General features: G+C 39.1%; 2 protein-coding genes across 2 annotated transcripts in view; one reads left to right on the forward strand and one right to left on the reverse strand.

The window, feature by feature from the left end:
* LOC143025683 (zinc finger MYM-type protein 1-like) overlaps nt 1-5,908 on the reverse strand; it is a 10,783-nt gene extending 4,875 nt beyond the window's left edge. Inside the window, exons 1-6 of the mRNA XM_076185683.1 lie at nt 5,802-5,908; nt 3,260-3,269; nt 2,099-2,155; nt 1,716-1,952; nt 1,065-1,595; nt 1-717 (exon numbers count right to left, since the gene is read on the reverse strand). The exon at nt 1-717 is cut by the window's left edge and continues 350 nt beyond it. Of these exons, the coding sequence (XP_076041798.1) occupies nt 1-717; nt 1,065-1,595; nt 1,716-1,952; nt 2,099-2,155; nt 3,260-3,269; nt 5,802-5,908 (1,659 nt within the window). The remainder of the gene's footprint in view (nt 718-1,064; nt 1,596-1,715; nt 1,953-2,098; nt 2,156-3,259; nt 3,270-5,801) is intronic.
* Nucleotides 1-20,000, forward strand: part of LOC143025389 (uncharacterized) — a 409,442-nt gene that overhangs the window by 384,555 nt on the left and 4,887 nt on the right. The window contains exons 3-6 of the mRNA XM_076184968.1: nt 6,022-6,215; nt 13,766-13,832; nt 16,534-16,679; nt 18,097-19,671. Coding sequence (XP_076041083.1) covers nt 6,026-6,215; nt 13,766-13,832; nt 16,534-16,679; nt 18,097-19,671 — 1,978 coding nt within the window. The 5' untranslated portion in view covers nt 6,022-6,025. The remainder of the gene's footprint in view (nt 1-6,021; nt 6,216-13,765; nt 13,833-16,533; nt 16,680-18,096; nt 19,672-20,000) is intronic.

A 20,000-nucleotide genomic window follows, 5' to 3' on the forward strand; every position in this document is an offset into this window, starting at 1 on the left:
GTCGTGATGCCCATTGTGTGTTAATGACTTTTCTAAATTTTGGCAGTCATGAAGAATATCTGCGTTTGGTGCATTTTTTATTCCATGGATGTCATATAAGAAGCCAAATATTGCTTTGTAGGAATGTAGCTGGTGAAATCTTTCTTCTACTGACTGTATGGCCATGTCAAGAACGCTATAATAAAATTCTACTTTAAACGTTTGGCTGGGGTCTTCTAGTGATTCCTCATGTGCTTCATAATCAAATAGACGCTTCTTTCGCCGTTTTCGTGATTGTTTTTTCTCAAATTGTGGCTCTATTTCCAAATCTTGAGCCACCTCTGTAGCATCAACCAGAACTTTTTGAAAACCATCATCACATCTACAGCTCAGAAGGTAGCTTTTTGTTGCTTCCAACTGTTTGGTAGCTGAATTTAAATCAGCATCTTTATCTTGAAAATGCTTGCTGGTAATATTGACTTCAAACAGGATGTTATACCATGTGACAAGTGAAACAACAAACTCATATTTGGAAACAGCATCAGCTAACTCCTTGGCTTCAACCCGGGTCGAACTTCCAGATGACCCTTTAAGGTTTGTGTCTTCATAAATTTCAAGTAAAGCATCATATATGTCAGCAAGATGATATCTGAGGGGTTTAAGAGCATCAATCCGACTTTCCCACCTGGTCTCACTTAAAGGTTTGATGGTTAAGTCTTTCATGATACTGACCAAAACCTGCCATCGATGAGTTGAGATTGAGAAAAAATTATACAGATGTTGTACTATGCCAAAAAAAAAATTGTAGCTTGAAGACAAAGTTTGACAGCATCATTCACCACCAAGTTTAATGAGTGTGCACTGCAAGGAGCAAAAAAGGCACGTGGATTCATATCAAGCACTCTCTGCTGAACACCGTTGTGTTTTCCTTTCATGTTGCTCCCTTGACCACGTAAATTGTCTTTCTGCAACCCCACATTTTGAAGCTCATCCACCAATGTTTCAGTCATGAAAGCTCCAGTAGTTTCTTTTAATGGAACAAAGCTTAAAAAACTTTCTTTGATGCAAACTTGATGCTAACTAACCTCTGGCTCTTTTTTAATATCTACATATCGAAGAATCGTTGTCAGTTGCTCTATGTGGCTGATATCAGGTGTACAATCTGATATAATTGAGAAATATTTTGCAAGCTTTACTTCGGCCAAAATTTTCTCTTTAATTGCACTTGCCAGCAGTTGTATAAGTTCATTTTGGATCCTTTTTCCCAGATAGTGCACCATAGTCTCTTTGTTTTTAATTCTACGTAAATGTTCATTCATGACTGGATCAAATAAAGCTAGAAATTCAACCAACTTTAAAAAATTTCCATTGTTGGGACTGTAGAGGCTCTCATTTGTTCCTCTAAATGCTAAGTTCTGTACAGCAAGAACCCTAGACAACGCAATCAAACGTTCCAAAAAATTTTGCCAGTACTTTTCTTCCTGCTTCAAACTCTGCTGTTCAATATGATCAATGGTTTTTCCTTGTTTCAATCGTAGTTCAAGTTCACGCCAGGTTTGATAGTTGTCGATATGTTCCGTGCTTCTTTCATGAACAGAAAGAATTGCTGTGGTATTCTGCCAATCATTAGAACCTTTTTTATGCAGAGAAACGTTAGGTTTGGAGGAAAATAATTTACAGCAAAAACAAAACATAACATCTTTCGAAGTTGAATAAACCAACCAGTCACGGCATACTTCCTCACCATTACTCAGTCTTCTTTTGTAATGTATAGGGGAAAATCTTCTGTTCTTAGAATCCTTGGGGAAGTTGTATGAAGAAATGTGCTGTGGTCCATGTTGTACAAGCAGTTGTCGCAAAACATTATTGCATGTGTCAGGCCAAGTTGCTGGATCTCCACAATTCACATCACTAATTCCAATGTCAGATACAGCAGCAGGTTCAATACCATCAGCTTTTTCTCCAACAGAAGTCTGTGCAACATCTACTTTACAGTCTGTGTTTAAAGTTGCAGTGGGTTCAATATTGGTACTACCTGCTGATTTACCACCATTTTCGCTTGTTTTTTCTCTACTTAGATACTTAAAAAAGAACCCTCTTGTTTTCCTACTGCCTTTACTTGTTCTGCTTTGCGTTTGCGATTTTGCGCCCCTGAGGGCTGCTTTCTATTACTCATCTGAAAAGCACAAATTGGGAGGAGTATTATTGTTAATTCCTATTAGACAAATCTTAATAAATATCAATTAATGCATTCCATTGGAGTATATACCGTATAGACAGTTTAGATATATTCCTCTTTAGGGTTTATTCCTTTTCATATAAGGGTTAAACACACTAGGCCTAGTTCACCACCACAACCATATATATTCATGTTAATAGTAATATACATAATTAGTCACTTTTTATTATGTTTGGTAAATTTATAGTTTCTTCCCCGACTCGGAAACTTTGATTGAAATATATTTTTTCTGGTAGATTTTAGTGTGCTATGAACGAATATGACTGTCGTTTCTGGGGGAAATGGCTATTTATTTTATTTTTTATTTTATTTTTTGTTTCATTTCTTTTTTAATCACCTGGTGTTCACAAACCTAACCTAACCTGAGCTAAAGGTAATTAGCCTAACTATACCTAACCTAATCTAATCTAATCTAACCTAACCTAACCTAACCTGACCCAAGATTTTCAGTAAGTGCTAGTGATGTTAAACGTGATTTTTCCCATTAAGTATAGAGAAGAAAATGCTTCGAATAATGATGATTATCCGATGGTGTATGTGAAAATTACCGTTGTTGAAACGAGGAAGAAACTATAATAATACCTTATGTTTTTCCAAGTATTTCAAATTATATATAGTCTAGCCTAATATCAAATTTTCACACATCGATATTTCCAAACATTTTTATGGTCGGTTTCCAACCTCACATTCCAACCTCAATTTGAATCTCCCCTCTACCTTTGGTTTCACTCTATAACATATCAATATGGGTAAGTATTGTAATGAAACATAACGCAATACAATCACGCTATATTCACCGACGTGGAACACTATTTAAGAACTTTAAAAAATAACATCGAAAATCTAAACAACCCAATTTTCTTACTTCATAAACACAGCCGTTGCGTTGGCGGGAGTTGAATGCTGGCGACTGGCGTGTGTTCGGTGTTCCCGTAGGATATCAGCTGTGTTAGTGGGGAGTGGTGGCGCGATATTTGAAACAGTGTTTCTACCAGAGCATTCGATCGGTGTTTTCTCTCTGTCGGGGTTACCTTATCTCACCCTGTCCCTACTGAATTGAAAAATAAGAAAAATAGGGGAAATTTGGCAAAACGCTTCTGCAAATTAACCAATTAGTTACTGGTCTGACGCCTGACGGTTAATGACTAAACCATGCTTATTAAAGTACCGAAATAGGAATTACTGCTTGATGCCCCTCTCAGCCTGATGCCCTAGGCGACCGCCTAGATTCGCCTAATGGTAGGGCCGGCCCTGCCTACATACTCCACTCCCCTCTTCCCTCTTCCCTCCCTGTTATCTTGGCACCTCCTGGATGACGAGTCAAGGGTAATTGGTTATAAAACTAATGACATGGCCAGTCATCACTTATCATCAATGGAAAGGGGACACCGAGAAGGGCCTCGCTTCACCCAAATGCGTAAACCCAGAATGATCAGATCTCTGGAACATTAGTAGATAGGGCGAAACTATGCCAGAAAAAAATTTGGAACAACTTTTTTTTCCTCATCAAGCCCCCATCCCCCACCCCCGATGATGCCAGTGATAGAGTAATAACAATGGAAATATTATGCAGGACATGTGGGATCTCTTTGTCCTCAGGATCACTTTCCCCCGGTCACTGTTCACTCGGCCGAAATTCAAACACTGTGCACCAAAAAGTGTTTAGTAGAAGCGAAATTCGCCTTATATTGATTAGGCGCTTCCTAATGAAGAATAATCGAGGCCAAATGACTCATACACAAGAGAATATATTACATATACTATGGCACCGCCTTCAAGAGAAATTGTATCAAAGAAAACTTCATATCTTTCTACACTTCAAGCCAATAAAAATGAATATTGTATAGATCGATGTTTAAATATTCATTTTGATGAATATGAGAGCATATTTTTCCAATTTGACATCACCATGTACCAAACTGTGTCCTGTCACCATGATTGACCAATGCAACACGATGTAATATTGAATTATTATTGTTATTACTGGTATAATTATCATTACTATGCAGCGTTCTTTCTTAATGGTTCCATCATTTTCTACTTCGTCCCTTTTTATTGCTGTTATATATATATATATATATATATATATATATATATATATATATATATATAATATATATATATATATATATATATATATATATATATATATATATATATATAATATACCTATATTGGAAATCTCTATTCATAGAGCAATGATGATACTTTACTGCGACTGTCCCTCCGTTATGCTGTCCCCCCATTCTTAATACTGTTCTGTACTTCTTCTTTGAATGTTCATTTCCTTTTTTCGCCGAACCTTGTTGTGGGGGAAAAGAATACTGCCACCGAGTGCTCCCACTTAAGTCGTAAAAGGCGACATTTCTATTAAAAAATATATATATATATAATATATATAATAACGACAGAGAAGGATTTATATGCCTATCTAAAGCAGCCAGTCTCTTAATAATATAATTAATGCGCTAGAAAAAACCTGACACTCGAAGCTTCACAAGTTCCCCCACTACGGGTATAAATGTTGTGACCAAGATGTTCTGTAACAAGTTCTCTGAGGAAGGTTATAATAACCGAAACGTAAGAACAATAAATGTATTCTTAGCCCATCTTCGTTTACCCTTCCCCACCTGTCACTCTCTCATTTGTCTTAAACAATTTATCAACATATATATATATGTATATATATATATATATATATATATATATATATATATGTATATAATAAGAAATAAAAGGGAAATAGGGTTGATGAAAGAGTATTGGGATGGTTTGGACACATGGAAATAATGAGTGAAGAAAGATTAGTAAAAGAGATGTGGAAGGCAGATGTGGAAGAATTGGGCCAAGGATGAGATGTATGGATGGGGTAAAAGGGGTATTGGGGAAGAGGGGAGTATCTGTTGAGCAAGGAATAGAGAAGACAGAAGATAGGGATGAGTGGAGAATGGTCGTGTATGGATGATGCTGTGATGCATGAAAGGGAGTGGGTGGAGGGAGGGAGTATGTTTGAATGCTATTTTGACGCAGCCCGAAGGGATTTCTCCCCGTCTTCTCTCTACATGAGGGGACGGAGAGAGGGGGTCGCCGATTAAACGAAGCGGCCTTGCTGTGGATGTGCTGTGTCTTTCTACATTGCTTCTGACCCAGGGTAGAAGGCGAGATGCAGGGATGACCCTTCATCCAGGAGGAGCCAAGATAAGAAGGAAGGAGGGGGCTGAATGGGAGTGGAGTATGTGGGAGATGGCTACCTCCCTTGCAAGGGGGAAAAGCCGTTGATATGTACGTGTGTGTTTGTGTGTATGTATATATATATAATATATATATATATATATATTATATATATATATATATTAAGACATTGTGACAGGTTTGAGGAAGTGGAAGAGAAAGACACGGGTCTAGGGCCGAGTTTATTCCTGACCGGTTTCGCGTAGAGTTTCTTCAGAAGCTATAAGCGAACCCGGTCAGGAATAAACTCGGCCCTAGATTCGTGTCTTTCTCCATATATATATATATATATATATATATATATATATATATATATATATATATATATATATATATATAATATGTGCATTACCGTTCTTCTGTTGGTGCTGCCGCTATCCTTGTAAGCACGATGTTTGCCAATAGACGTTCATTTGCAATCCAAACCGTCTCCTTTACCCAATATGGCCGAACTGCCATTGTACTAAAATGATTGGGGCACCACTGATTGTCATAACATTTCCTTAAGAAAAGTGTGTGTATATAATAATAATGATGATGATGATGATGATGATCTTCTTTGTGTCTTTCAGGACAATGACGAGTTTGTCTTGTTGCGAGACCCGCGGCAGAACCAGGAAAAACGTCTTCAAGATTCCAGTGGAGGACAACAGTCGCAGACAACGTTGTCATCACTTCTGCCAACACTTTCAACACTACCATCGCTGCCACCATTATCACCTTTTTATGCTTCTCCCCTTCATTGGGCTCTCCTTGCATCCATGTGGTACGTGCAGACCTTTAAGGAAGTACTCTACATTGGAATCAATTCAACAACCTTTCCTTATGTTACACTGAGGTATCACAAACTCGGTCATTGGCCACCGTGTTGGACAAATGTATGGAATCATTCAAACTTCACATTTTGTCATAGTAGGCGAATATATAGAATATATTACACTAATATTTTCCAGTGATCATAGTGTTTTCGTGGTACCTGGATCGGACCTTTGGCCAGAATAGGGTCTCCATCAGGACAGAGTTTGTCCCGCACCTCCATAAAATCGCCTGTATGTAGCATAAATAGAATGCATTACTCGATTCTCGGCCCAAATGGCCTCCAGAAACGAATGATACTATCGTTATTAAGTTTTTCAAAAACTCAGAATGGATACACCGCAAGCGCGCCAATATGTTGTCGTTTTACGGAGACGGGATGTTGTGGTGTATTTTTTGTCTCTAGAACCAGGAACCAGTAGCCATGAACTTTGCAAAATTCAAGAGAAAATTTAATGTTCCTTGTCCAGAGCCATAGGGTCAATACATTCTTCATAGCTAGCTCTGTCGGTTCCTGCGACATCACTGAAACCGCCCAAAACAACAAACCTGTCCCGTGGCAGCCATTGATCGACAATAGATTCAAGCTTGACGTAGAATGTCTCTTTTAAGTCATACGCCTTCGTAGGAGCATATAATGCTATAAGAGATATGAAGCCTAAGATGTACCTCAGCCTTACTAGCATTATGCACTCTTTGGATAGGGGAACCTGTATAACGGCGTGCTGTAGTCTGCTAGATATATGCCTACGGCGGCTTTCGCGAGTTGGGGCTCCATCGCTGCGTCCCGAATAGTAGATATAACCCTCATTATTGATCTCACCACTACTTAGTGTCCTTACCCCAAAACAACTACATCCATTCTCGGCCTCTCGAAATCCGCCGCTGAAAAAGGGTAGTCGGTCATCCTGGAAGAAGGAAAGAAAATTCCAGATGTCTACAGGGAAAGTCCGCTGAAGGTTCTCACCAGCATGGCTCGACGTGTTCGTACTTCGTTTGCAACGCACCTTGGCTGTCCATGCAGCGGACTAGGTGGGTTTGACTGGAACAAGTTGCAAGCCCACCCCACCAGACATTGTGATGTTTCAGAAAGGTGTTGTTGTTAGTCTACTTGTTTTATCAAGGAGTCCCTCATCCTCTTGTTTCTTACCTCGTCCTTGTGTTCTCTCGTCCTCTTTCTTATGGCGCGATCTGTTTCTATTATGTCCATCTTTCTGCATCCACTTCACCTAAAACATTGTGTTTTTGCCTCAGAGAAAGCAAGAAGAGTAGGACATGTGTCAGGGTCGGGAATGAAGAAAATAAAAGGTCCGAGGTAAGTGAGGGGCTGCCTCGGGGTTCCGTGCTGTCGCCATGGTTGTTCAACGTGGGTCGTGATCAGTGTGGCCACTCCTTGGCTTTTTTCCCAATATCTTGGCATTTTTGCCATCATCTTGGAATCTTGGAAATAAACTGTAAAAAATGAACAAATCTTGGATTTTTTCGCCAAATTGTAGACAATTGCTTAAAATATTAGTTTAATAATAGAATATTCTCTTTGCCACTAAAGTATGAGGTACACTATGTTAACAACAAAGGACAAATTAAGTTTTAAATTTTAATTCATGAGATTGTTGAAAAGTTAAGGCTGGAAATCACGACTTGCCAACTAAGTTGTCTTCTATGAGTTGACGCGTCCATAACACGTTCAATACGTTTGAGACGTTTCTCTCCTAGTCCGCCAGTCCTCTCTAGCTAATTAGTCGTGCGTGTGTGGTATGTGAGACCTGTGGATAGTTATTCAACCCTACATGATTTAATTAGAAATCATTATGAGTGACTCTGAAGAACCAGGGTATAGTGGTGATGTTACCCCACCAAAGAGAAAAGCGAAAGTGACGTGGTATCAGCAGGCATTTAGAAAGGAATGGATGGAGGATGATGAACTGAAAGATTGGGTGCAACCAGATCCTGCTGACAAATATACTGTCTTGTGTACTGTATGTAGCAGCAAACTCAAGAATTGCAATAAGTCGTCTCTGATGGCACACAAAGTTTCCATGAAGCATGTAAAAAATTTCAATGCCAAAAAGAAAACTGTAAGTATTGAGCAGCATTTTAAAAAAGTACCTGGACTAGGTCATCAAGATAAAGTTGCAAAAGCTGAACTACTCATTTCAGGATTTATGGCAGAACACAACATGCCATTCCACCAGGCAGATCATTTAGTGGATGTTCTCAGGAAAGCTTTCTCTGACAGTGAAATTGCCAAAGATGTTACCTTAAAGAAAACAAAGGCTTCATATATAATACAAGATGGTATCGCATGGAATGAATGCCAGGAAATTGTTGACATATGCAAAGAAAATAAGTTTTCACTTATAATAGATGAAAGTACTGATGTGTCAGTTTCCCAGATTTTGGCTTTGGTTGTAAGGTTTTATGATAAGAAAAGATCAAAAGTAACGGATGCACTTTTGGATACTGTGGAAGTCAAGGATGGTTCTGCAAAGGGGTTATATAGTGCAGTTAATTAAAGAGGTTTTCAGCTCTAAGGGAATTCCAATGGAGAATATAATTGGATTTGTCTCTGACAAATGTTCGACCATGCTGGGGGCAAATAATGGTTTCCAGGCCTTTCTAAAGAAAGAATTTCCCTCTGTTTTTGTCTTTGGATGCATATGCCATTCATTTGCATTGTGTGCCAGCCATGCAAGCAGTAAGTTGCCTTCTTGGTTAGAGTCTTTTTTGAAAGATGTATGTTGCTATTTTTCACGAAGCAGCAAACGAAATCATGAGTTTCGACTTATTCAAGAAGTACTTCACGCTCCAAAGCATAGGATGCTAAAATTATCACAAACGAGATGGCTGTCAAGAGGCATGGTGGTGTCTAGAGTTTTAGAACAATGGGGTGCACTGAGTTTGTTCTTTCAAAGTGAATCAAGAACAGATAAAGTTGATGGAGCAGGTCAGATCTATAAGGTAATGACAACTCGTGGAACTAAGCATATGTTGGTATTTTTTAACTACATTTTGACCAAAGTTGACAGTATGAATGTCGAATTTCAGTCCCAGCACTTCAAACTTGGAACCCTCTACTCTACGATTTCTGACAAGTATCGTAGCATCCTTGGTCTATTTGTACAGGATGTAGTAATTGAGTCTAGAAAACTATCTGAAATCGACCCCAGTGATGAAACACTTCACAAGAGTCTGGAAGATTTATGCCTTGGTGGCAGATGTGAGGGTTTAATGGAAAGTGAACCTCTTCAGGAAAAGGAAGAGCTTTTTCGATATGACTGCAAGCAGTTTCTAATAGAATTGTGCATGCAGATGAAAAAGAGATTTCCTTTTGAAGAAAATAGCCTCATTGCTATGTTAAAGGTAGTGGAACCAGCTGAAGCTCTTTCTACAAAGAGGGACTTGAAATCTCTTGGAAAACTTGCAGTACATTTTCCAACATTGATAAAGGAGGATGAGCTAGATTTGCTGCAAGAGCAATGGCGAGATCTTCTATATGCAAGAGACACACTTAAAGGCATGAGTTAGTCTGCAACTGTTTTCTGGAATGATTTACTTTCAGTGAAAGATGGGAATAATAAAGAAAAGTTTAATCTTCTTGCAACATTTATGTGCAACTTATTAGCTCTGCCACACTCATCTGCATGTATTGAAAGAATTTTTTCCCAAATAAACCAAGTTAAAACTAAGCAAAGCAACAGACTACACACAAATACAGTTGCAAACCGTCTATTGGCCAAGCAAGCCATTACAAGACAAGAAGTGACTTGCCAAAAGTGGGAACCATCCATTTCATTAATCAAAGATGTAAAGTTGGGTCACTGTCACATGAGATATAAAGAGAGGGAAGAGTCCAGGAAGAAGAGTAACACAGCAACTTTATATCATAGTGAAGCCGATGATGTTGATGATGAGGAATTAGAGGAGGACCCTATGCCAGTATCCTTCTTCCTGCAATAATACCATTGTCTGTAAAGTATTTGGTGAGTAGAACTTCCTCTTCTAGCTTATTTTCCTATTTTAAATAAGCCACAATCCATTTCAAGAGCCATGTCACCTTGTTTTTCGCAAGTATCAGTATAAAAAATAATCCTTGGATTTTCTTGGATTTTTTCGTAGGGTCATCTTGGCATTTTTACATTTTGTGAGTGGCAACACTGGTCGTAAGTGTTTGGTGGAGGTTTGGATTAGGTGGTCGAAAGTGGAAGGACACGGAAAGTGAACCAGTCAGAGGACGCTGCGTTTGTAGTTGATTTTAAGGAGAGACTGAAGCAGTTAGTGGCCGAGCTTAGAAAACTGTGTTAGAGAAGAATACCACGAGTGAATGTGAGGGAAAATAAAGTGGTATTTATAAATAATGATGACGGTATCACATTGGGTGTGGAGGGTATCACACTGGGGGAAGTGGATTGGTAGTATCTGGAGCCTCATATAGTGGTGAATGGAGAAGGAGATGCATAGGTAAATGATAGGCTAAAGAAAGCGAGTAAATATCTGGGTGGAATGAGAAATATCACGAGAAATAGATATCTGGGGATTAATGCAAAATGAAAATTGTATGAAGGGTGACTGTGCCTAGTAATAGGCACTTGATACTTGAAATATCAAAGGAGCCGAAAAGACTGTTTTTTGAGGTAAAGTGTTTGAGAAATATGGTTGGTGTTACAATAATGGATATGAGGAATGAAGCAAAGAATGGAAGTATGATTTTTTTTTTCACAAGCACCTGGCTTCGCCAGCCACGGCTGCGCCGTGGGTGCTTGACCTGCGGCGCTGCTCGCTTCGCTTCACTTGAAAATCTTTGTTGTTTCGTAGGGAATCATTGAACTTAATCACATTTCGATGAAATTCCCGCACAAGTTCCTTAACACACAAATTTTTGACAGCCTGGTATGAGCTTGGAAAAATTTGGGCATGTTCATTCCGTAGTCGGCAACTCAAACTCTTATCATTTTGTAAAGCGGCTTTTGAAATTTTCCGAGTACCTGTAACCCACTTCCAAAAATGTCTTTGGCGCTTCTTTTTGTCGGCTTCGGTTTCTAAAGGCATTGTTCCTGGTGATCTAATCGTAAGATTTGTTGCCTTCCTTTTTTAACGGTTAAAACTTTTATTACACACCTGTCCCTTTTTGCCGGTTCAGTGGGGGACAAACATACACCCGGGTTCATTAAAAGACAGCCGGGACACCCGGGTTCATTAAAAGACAGCCGGGACACCCGGGTTCATTAAAAGACAGCCGGGAGCCATTTAAATTTTAGTTATTCTTTGATTTTTTTTTTATTCAGAAAGGATTACTGTAACCGCGAAGAAGTGTCCCCTTATGATATGTGTTTAGTAGATCCATCACTTCAGTTGAAAACACCATCATATTTCTAATAGCTGAGGCATAAACGTTGCGTATGATAAGTTCTTCGAAATTAATTTGCGAATGATGGAAGATCTAATGATGTAACAGTTGCCCCCTTCTCCTCCCCCTCCCTCTCCTCATCCCCCCTCTCCCTACACCCTTTCACCTTAATAACAGTTTCAGACCCAACGTATGTCGGATATGCTTTAGGACTTCATTGTCTTGTATACAGACTGAGTACGCTGTATTACCCCTCCAATGGATGAATGGATTATCCTGGGGTCGAGGGAGTTCTTTGATGATCGTTATACCAAATGTTCTGAACTTTTGCAATATATTCTGGAAATGATGCGAACGGGATTTGTTGAAAAATTGGCGTGAATTATTGATTTGGGTATATGTGTGTGCCCATTTACCTAACAGCTTTTACAGAATTGCCATGTAAAACAAAAGAGCAACGCTCGTGGGGTCCTGGCCCATGTTCTCCATGTATCATGTCTGACATCAAATTTATGTATCGTTACAACTTAGGCTATATCTCCTTATTCTCCAGTAATCGTGCAAAGTCGTGTATCTATTTTTATGTATATGGGAAGGTGTGTATTTTTGTGTGTGTAGCTTTATGCAATATACAAGCACATACAAAGGTGTGTATCTGTTTTTATGTATCTATGGTAACGTGTGTGTGTGTGTGTGTGTGTGTGTGTTCAATTTTATATGATATGCAGATATCTGTTTTAATGTATCTATGGGAACGTGTGTGTGTGTGTGTGTGTGTGTGTGTGTGTGCAGATTTATACAATATGCAGACACATACAACATTTTCCATCTGTTTATATGTATGTGTTTGAGAGTGTGTATGTGTGCGTGCGTGTGTATGTGTGCAGTTGTATACGATATGTAATCTCCCCTTGGTGTTCTACGGTGCATTCGAGTTTATATAAATGGAAGCACTTTCATCATGCAAGGGGCACCTTCAAACTTAAGTTTTTTGTACTCCACTTGATTGCTCGTTAAGAATTCATCACAATCTACCACCCACCCGACGTATATACCCAGACAGAATCTTTTCTTTCACCTCAAAGCCCTACAAGGCTCGAGACACTTTCGACTGAATAAAATCGTAAGCAATTGGCAGTTGGCGATGAGTCTTAAAAAAGAAAGAAAAAAAACCGCCAGGTGGGAACGGAGCCTTTTATTAGTACATTTCGCTTGTTAGAGTTTGATCAACGACGCGGTAAACCTCTAACAAGTGGAACGTCATAAAGGATCCGTCCCCACATCATGGTGTTTCCTGTGAATAAAATCGCCTGACGTCAGACTGAAGTGAACAAAAAGGACCTCGCTGTTTACTGTTTACATATATACTCGTGTGTGTGTGTGTGTGTGTGTGTGTGTGTATGTATGTATGTATGAATGTATGTATATATGTGATATATATATATATATATATATATATATATATATATATATATATATCTAAACAGAAATGTAGTAGCACATTTGTAAATAACACACAGGAAACCCACAGTCGGAGAAAATAAACTTCGAATAAAGAAGAATTCTATATTTCGGCTATCAACTGTAGCCTTTCCTGAAGAGGGCTACAGTTGATAGCCGAAATATAGGATTCCTCTTTATTCGAAGTTTATTTTCTCCGACTGTGGGTTTCCTGTGTTATATATATATATATATGTACAACACTAAATGGGTCCCAGTGATTAGAGATACATTTTAACAACCACAATACACTTTAATTCTAAGCTATCAAAGGCCGGATGCTGGGTTCGAGTCCTTGGCAGTACCGCATTTCAATCGCATGGCAACAGTTAGGATAGATACTTGTGAAGGATCCCCGTCTCTGACAGGTTAGAAACAAGTTAGGATGACAATTGTAATGTTCACATCAGTTATTGTTATTATTTTTTATATGAACTCCATATACTACTTTGTTATCGGAGTGTAGGAGGGGGGCACATGAAAACAGATCAAAGGATTACAAAGGCGGAGCATGCCGACAGGAGACCTTTTGGTCCATAATTAGGTCAGATAAAAAAAAAAGTGCTACCAGGTGCTTTTTCATTCAATTTCCATGTATTTACTTCATCCTGATGACGTGTCAGTCTCATCCCAGCTGGAAACCCTCTTTGCAGATGGCGCGCGCATCTTTGCTCTCCAGCCGGACATTTGGCAACCTCCGAGGGACGACGTTTTCCTCAGGTGGGTGTGGGATTTTTTTATGTCCATATTTTTATAATCTTTCTCTTTTTTCTTTTTTCTTTTTTCGTTTCTTTTTCATATTTTTATTTTCCCGATCTTTTTCTTTTTTCTTTATTCTTCTCTATTATTTTCTTGTTCTTTTGTTATCCTGATTTTTTTTTTCTAATATTTTCTTTTTCGTTTCTGTCGCTTCTTTTTCATATATTTATTTTTATTTTTCTACCTTTTTTTCTCTATAATTTTCTTGTTCTTTTGTTATCCTGATTTTTTCTTTGTTTTATTTTCGCACGGCACCTCGGCAGTAGAAGAGAACACTTTCCATTGCTCATAACCGCCTCCGAATCTTCTGTGTATCTTTGCACTCCTCGACTCCAGACTGCGGAGTATAGGTTTTGCTTTAATCTTGACAAAAAGCTATAATGAAAAACACGACACTTTGAAATGTTCTTGGTTCTAGACGGTTGCAAACTGTCTCTAGAACATTTAATGGTTACTGTTTGTCGAATTAACAGTGAAGCGTAAATAGTTACAAGAAATGGAGGAGTTAATCGGCCAGCATGCCACGAAACATCCATTTTATATATATATATATATATATATATATATATATATATATATATTATATATATAATATAAGCAGTCATTCCTTATCTGGAATGCGAATGTACATATATATATATATATATATATATATATATATATATATATATATATATATGTATATATATATATAATATATATAATATAATATATATATATATATATATATATATATATATATATATATATATATATATAATCTTAAGGTGGGCAAAATAAATTGAATAACGACGTTTGACTTTTAGGGAAAATAATTATTATGTATATGTGTAGTACAAAGTACGTTTTTTTCTATTACCGTAAGACAAGGATGTCAATTGTCTAAGACCTTCTTTTACACCTAAGGCGGTCCGGGTTCGAATCTCGACCAGGGCTGAAATAATTTCAGTATCGCTGCGCTTCGAGTCATTACCCCAACTCTTGTTGGCGGGGAGTTGGGTGTGTGTGTGTGCGTGTGAGGTCACATCATTACCCATAGATCGGTCATTTGAGCTCTGAGCCCTCTTCCGGGAGGGAAATAGCTGCCAATCACGAGTCTAACACGTGATCTAAAGACCATGGTGAATACACACACACACACACTGTATGGTCTGAGTGCGTACCTACATATTATTTGTTGTCTATTCGAATCTATGCCATATTTCATATGAGACGTATAATGTTGGCACATGTAATCATGCTTGATGCACAATAGGCCTAACATTCATACTTAGATCGTATATCATTGGTATCAATAAAGGTGATTTATCGTTAATTTGAGTTGTATATATACTTTGTTGTTAATAAGGTGAGTAAAACACGCATGGGCTGTGTTAGCTTTGATGTATTGATACGTATAGCAGGGATCGGACGTTTGGGATGTAAACATATATATATATATATATATATAATATGTATATATATATATATATATATATATATATATATATATATATATGTTTGTTTATCACTTTATCTTTTATTGTTATTATTTTCTTAACTCCAGATCGATATAAGCATAATTATACGTTTCGTTATCGTTGATATTTTTAGATAGATTTTGAAGGACTTTATATATCTACTTATATACTTATTTGTTTATTCATTTGTGTATTAGGTGATAATATTGTTGTATTTTTCAAGCTGTAACTTCGTTTTCTTTGACTCGACCACCCCACCTTTTAAGGCGTAAGGACTTCTGGTGGCACACACACACACACACACACACACACACACACACACACACACACACACACACACACACACACACACACACACACACACACACACACACACACACACACACACACACACACACACACACACACAGGAATACGAGTATGTTTACATATATATGTATTTATATGTATATATATATAATATATATATATATATATATATATACGAAAAGTAAACTAACGAAGCAGAGCGCTTTCGTGTAATTACATTGCACTGAAGATGTAATTACACGAAAGCGCTCTGCTTCATTAGTTTTCTTTTCCTAGTGGTTACTTACGCATTTGTGAACACACGTTCTCAGTGTTTTTTATTGCATATATATATATATATATATATATATATATATATATATATTATATATATATACATTTTTTCTCTTTAAAGAGGAACCGATATGTTGACGGTAAAACTTCGTGCCTTTCAGTTGTTTTGTTCATATTTATTAATTACCCAAATCAGACAATACCATTTGAAGAAAAAAAAAAAAAAAATCTCATTTTATTACGAGGCGCCAAGAAAAAACCATAACAGCGCGCCCCGACAGTCATTCTAGGATTGACGTCATCAACCGTGTTTTACCTGGCGCGAATTTTGAAATACCTTTCACGGGGAGATGGTTTTTATTGTGGGACTGCTTAATAAGGGCGGGATTGAAAAGAAAATAGGCATTCAATTTATCTATTTATTATTAATAAAAATTTCCCTGTCCAATTTATGGAAAACGTTAACCCTGTCGGTTTCCCTTTAATTTCTTGATATCTTTATTTTTATTGATGTATTTACTTTTATTGTTTGCATGCAGATATGTATTCACGTATACGATTATTTACATGCTTATCTGTGTATTAATTTAATTGTTTGTGTATTTTATTTATTACTGCAGGTATAACATGACCCAGACGGCTGACCTTCCCCCCTCGGCGTCAGAGGTCAGCGTCTGTTACTGGGTCAAGGTCACGACCCTGGCGGATATGGAGGTCCACGTGTCCATCGCGAGTTCGGACATTCGCAACAACGACATCACCATATGTAAGTGTGAGACTCTAGGGCTTGTGTGGGAATCGGTGAAGGGACAGGCTTGAGTTCACTTACATTCTTTTTTTTTCCCTCTTCCTCTTTTTTTGTTATCTTTCTTTTTCATTTTCTTCTTTTTCTTCTCCTTCTTCTTCTTCCTCCTTCTTTTTGTCCTTCTTTGCTCTCCTCTCCTTCTTCATTTTCTTCTGACAAGGAGTGCAGTATACCGGCGCTCGCTCTCTCTCGTGTTCTTCTTCTGGTCGGTAACGCTGAGACAATCCCAGGACCTTACGCTCTGAATGCTCCAAACCCATTACATGTTACGCATGTAACTCTGCAGAATGCCACTTATTACTCCACTTTTACTGCACCACACGTCAACATAATAAAGTGCATAACAGGCTAGACTTACTGCCTGGGCACAACCAAACCCTTCCTAAGAAATACTTCAACAGAAATGTAATCTGATTTTGTTTTTAATAACAAAATTACAGACAACAAACAAATAAGCAGATATGCAATCATTTCGATAAGCATTTTATACATATGACATTTATACAGGACATTAAATTTACTTCACAGTCCCTACTTGTAATCATTACAAATTACACAATAATCAAAGAATCCGGAATACAAGACGAAGGAGGATTTATGACATTCGTACATGCAAACATACTCTTCCCCAACAAAACTAAAGAAACTAAAAGTTTACCAACGTAAACGCAACTAAAAGTGATAAGCATGCAGACACACAACTACATTTACACTACTCTAGAGTTCCTTAATACAAAAAATCGTGACAACTCGGCAGTGGCCACAAAATGGCGGCGTGTCCGGAGTTGTCGCAACTGTCTGTATAAAGGGACTTCGAAGGGGCTGTTGACGCATCTGAATGCACAAACATGGCATATTCAGTAAACAAACACAATAGGTTCGAAGAATCAATAGCAAGGACAAACAATAAGTGCGAGCGAAAATTATTTGGCCACAAAATGGCTCCTTGGGTCATTTATCATGTCGCAACTAAAGGGACTCTACCGACACTAACGCCCCAAAGATATACACTCTAACTCCATTTGTTAGAGAAATTCACCAACCACATTCTGAGCGGAGATCCGAACCAAAACCACCCTATTTTTGGTCCTTTTTCGATAGAATATTTGAAAGCTCAATGATATACGATATAACTCTAACTTCGGTTGGGTAAAATCGTCTGGCTACAGATGGAACAAATATGTCAAACGTGAATAGGAGTGAAAGGGTTATTCGTGATTGTCCAATCCCTTTCCTGCCAAGGGAGTTTTCCTAGGCAGAATGAAATGTCCTGACGGCAAACATTTGACTAAAGCCATTAGAATTAAGTAATTTTGCCCGATAATGTTGTTAATTGAATGCTGTTTATGTGATTTCATTGTATTCCATCCAATTCTAGTTCGAGAAGATGGAACGATGATGTTCTTCTACAACAACAACTCGCAGAACAAGACGCTCCATTACCGAACGTTTTACAACCTACAGCAGTGGGTTCACCACTGCCACGTGTTCGACCACGGCCTCTACAAGGCCTTCGTTAATGGCGTCAAGATGTCCGAGGGTCTCATAAACACCGACCGCACAGACATTTCGCTCAACGCCAGCGTCATAATCGGTCAAGAACAGGACGTTCTGTCAGGAGGATTCACCAAGAACCAGATCCTTAAGGGTTTTGTTTCCCACTTAAACATATGGAGCAGAACCTTAACGGACTTCGAGGTCGTTTCTATGGCGAGGTGTTTGTCCTTGCTTCAGGGCAACGTGATGTCCAGCGAAAGAGACGAGATGGAGTTCTTTGGGGTCAAAGAGGAGAACATCGGAGACGACATTTTGTGTAAAAGAGAACTCGAAGTTGTGGTCTTCCCTGTTCCGTATGACTTTCCGGGGTCGGTGAGGCAGTGCACAAGGGCTGGGTACTTCCCCTACGGACCCCTGACCATTGAGGACAACCAGATTCTTCATCAGACCACGCTGAGGTTTGCCGATCTTTGTGGGTCCAACTTCTACCTGTGGCTGGGAACCACAGACATCGAAAATGATGGCGACTGGAGAAGGATATCCGACAACGCCAAAGTCGAGGAACCTTTCTTAGCTGGTGAACCGAACGGGAAACGGACAGAAAACTGTCTGGCTGTATTCCGGGCCAACGGCCTGTGGGCCGACCTGTCTTGCACCCGGAGGTGGGAGGCGTGTATGCCCTGTGAGAAGAACCCGGAAATGCCACTGCGACTTCGAGGACTCTGTGCGTCCTTGCCGGGACAGACGTTCTTCGAAGTCATGGGTTACATCCGTGACCGTCCGTTCTTCCACGGGTACTTCGGTTACATGATCTACTTGACCTCGCCTCCGCCGACCTGGGTCCTCCTCGACACCAGCACCAACACAACCCTGGCAACTCTCCTGGTGGCATCCGACACGATGACGCCCATTGGTCTCCATGCCTGGACTCTGGAAGCTTCAATGTGTAAGCACTATCCAGGAGTTTCCCTCAACCTGAGCCTTTCTGCTTGCGACGTCGACCAGTTCATGTGCGCGAACGGGGATTGCTTACCACGGGTCTCTCAGTGCAACGGGACTTACGAATGCCTTGACTATTCAGACGAAGTGGGGTGCCTTCTTCCCTTCATCCCCCAAGGTTACAGGAACTACAGGCCTCCTGATCTTCTCGAAGACGCGGTATGGCTCACCACAACGGTCGAGGTACTCCGGTTCTTAGACATCGTGGACAAAGACCAGGCTTTCAGCCTCGAGTTTGTGGTGACCACGGAGTGGAAGGACCCAAGAATGAACTGGCTGAACCTTCATGATGACCTTGAGGCCAACAGGCTCTCTGCGGAAGAGGTAGTGAGCATTTGGCAACCCATGTTTGACTTTCCCAACCTGAACGAGGGCAAACTCAAGAAACTGAACAGGAACACCTTCGCAAGGAAGGAGAGCGAGCCACTTCCTTCGGACTTCAACGACGTTGGCATGGGTAAGGTATAAATTTTGTGTGTGTGTGTGTGTGTGTGTGTGTGTGTGTGCGCGCGCGCGCGTAAATCCCATATATCAAAATGATGAAACTTAGTATAATAATAGGAGATAATAGACAACATTGACATCATTTCTTCGTTCTACTTCCTTTCGGTCGACTGTAGAAATATTGTCATTCACGCGGTTATCATCCGAATAGGAAATTATTGTTTTGTACGAAAGCACAAAGAAACTGGGGAATTTTTCACCATCTGCAAATAGGATTGCCCACCGAGATGAGAATTACACGTCATCAGGATGGTGGTACCTGGGAATGTGATTACTTTGTAA

The sequence above is a fragment of the Oratosquilla oratoria genome, chromosome 5 (assembly GCF_046742065.1).
Source record: "Oratosquilla oratoria isolate Oo_2021 chromosome 5, ASM4674206v1, whole genome shotgun sequence".
Lineage (NCBI taxonomy): Eukaryota > Metazoa > Arthropoda > Malacostraca > Stomatopoda > Squillidae > Oratosquilla > Oratosquilla oratoria.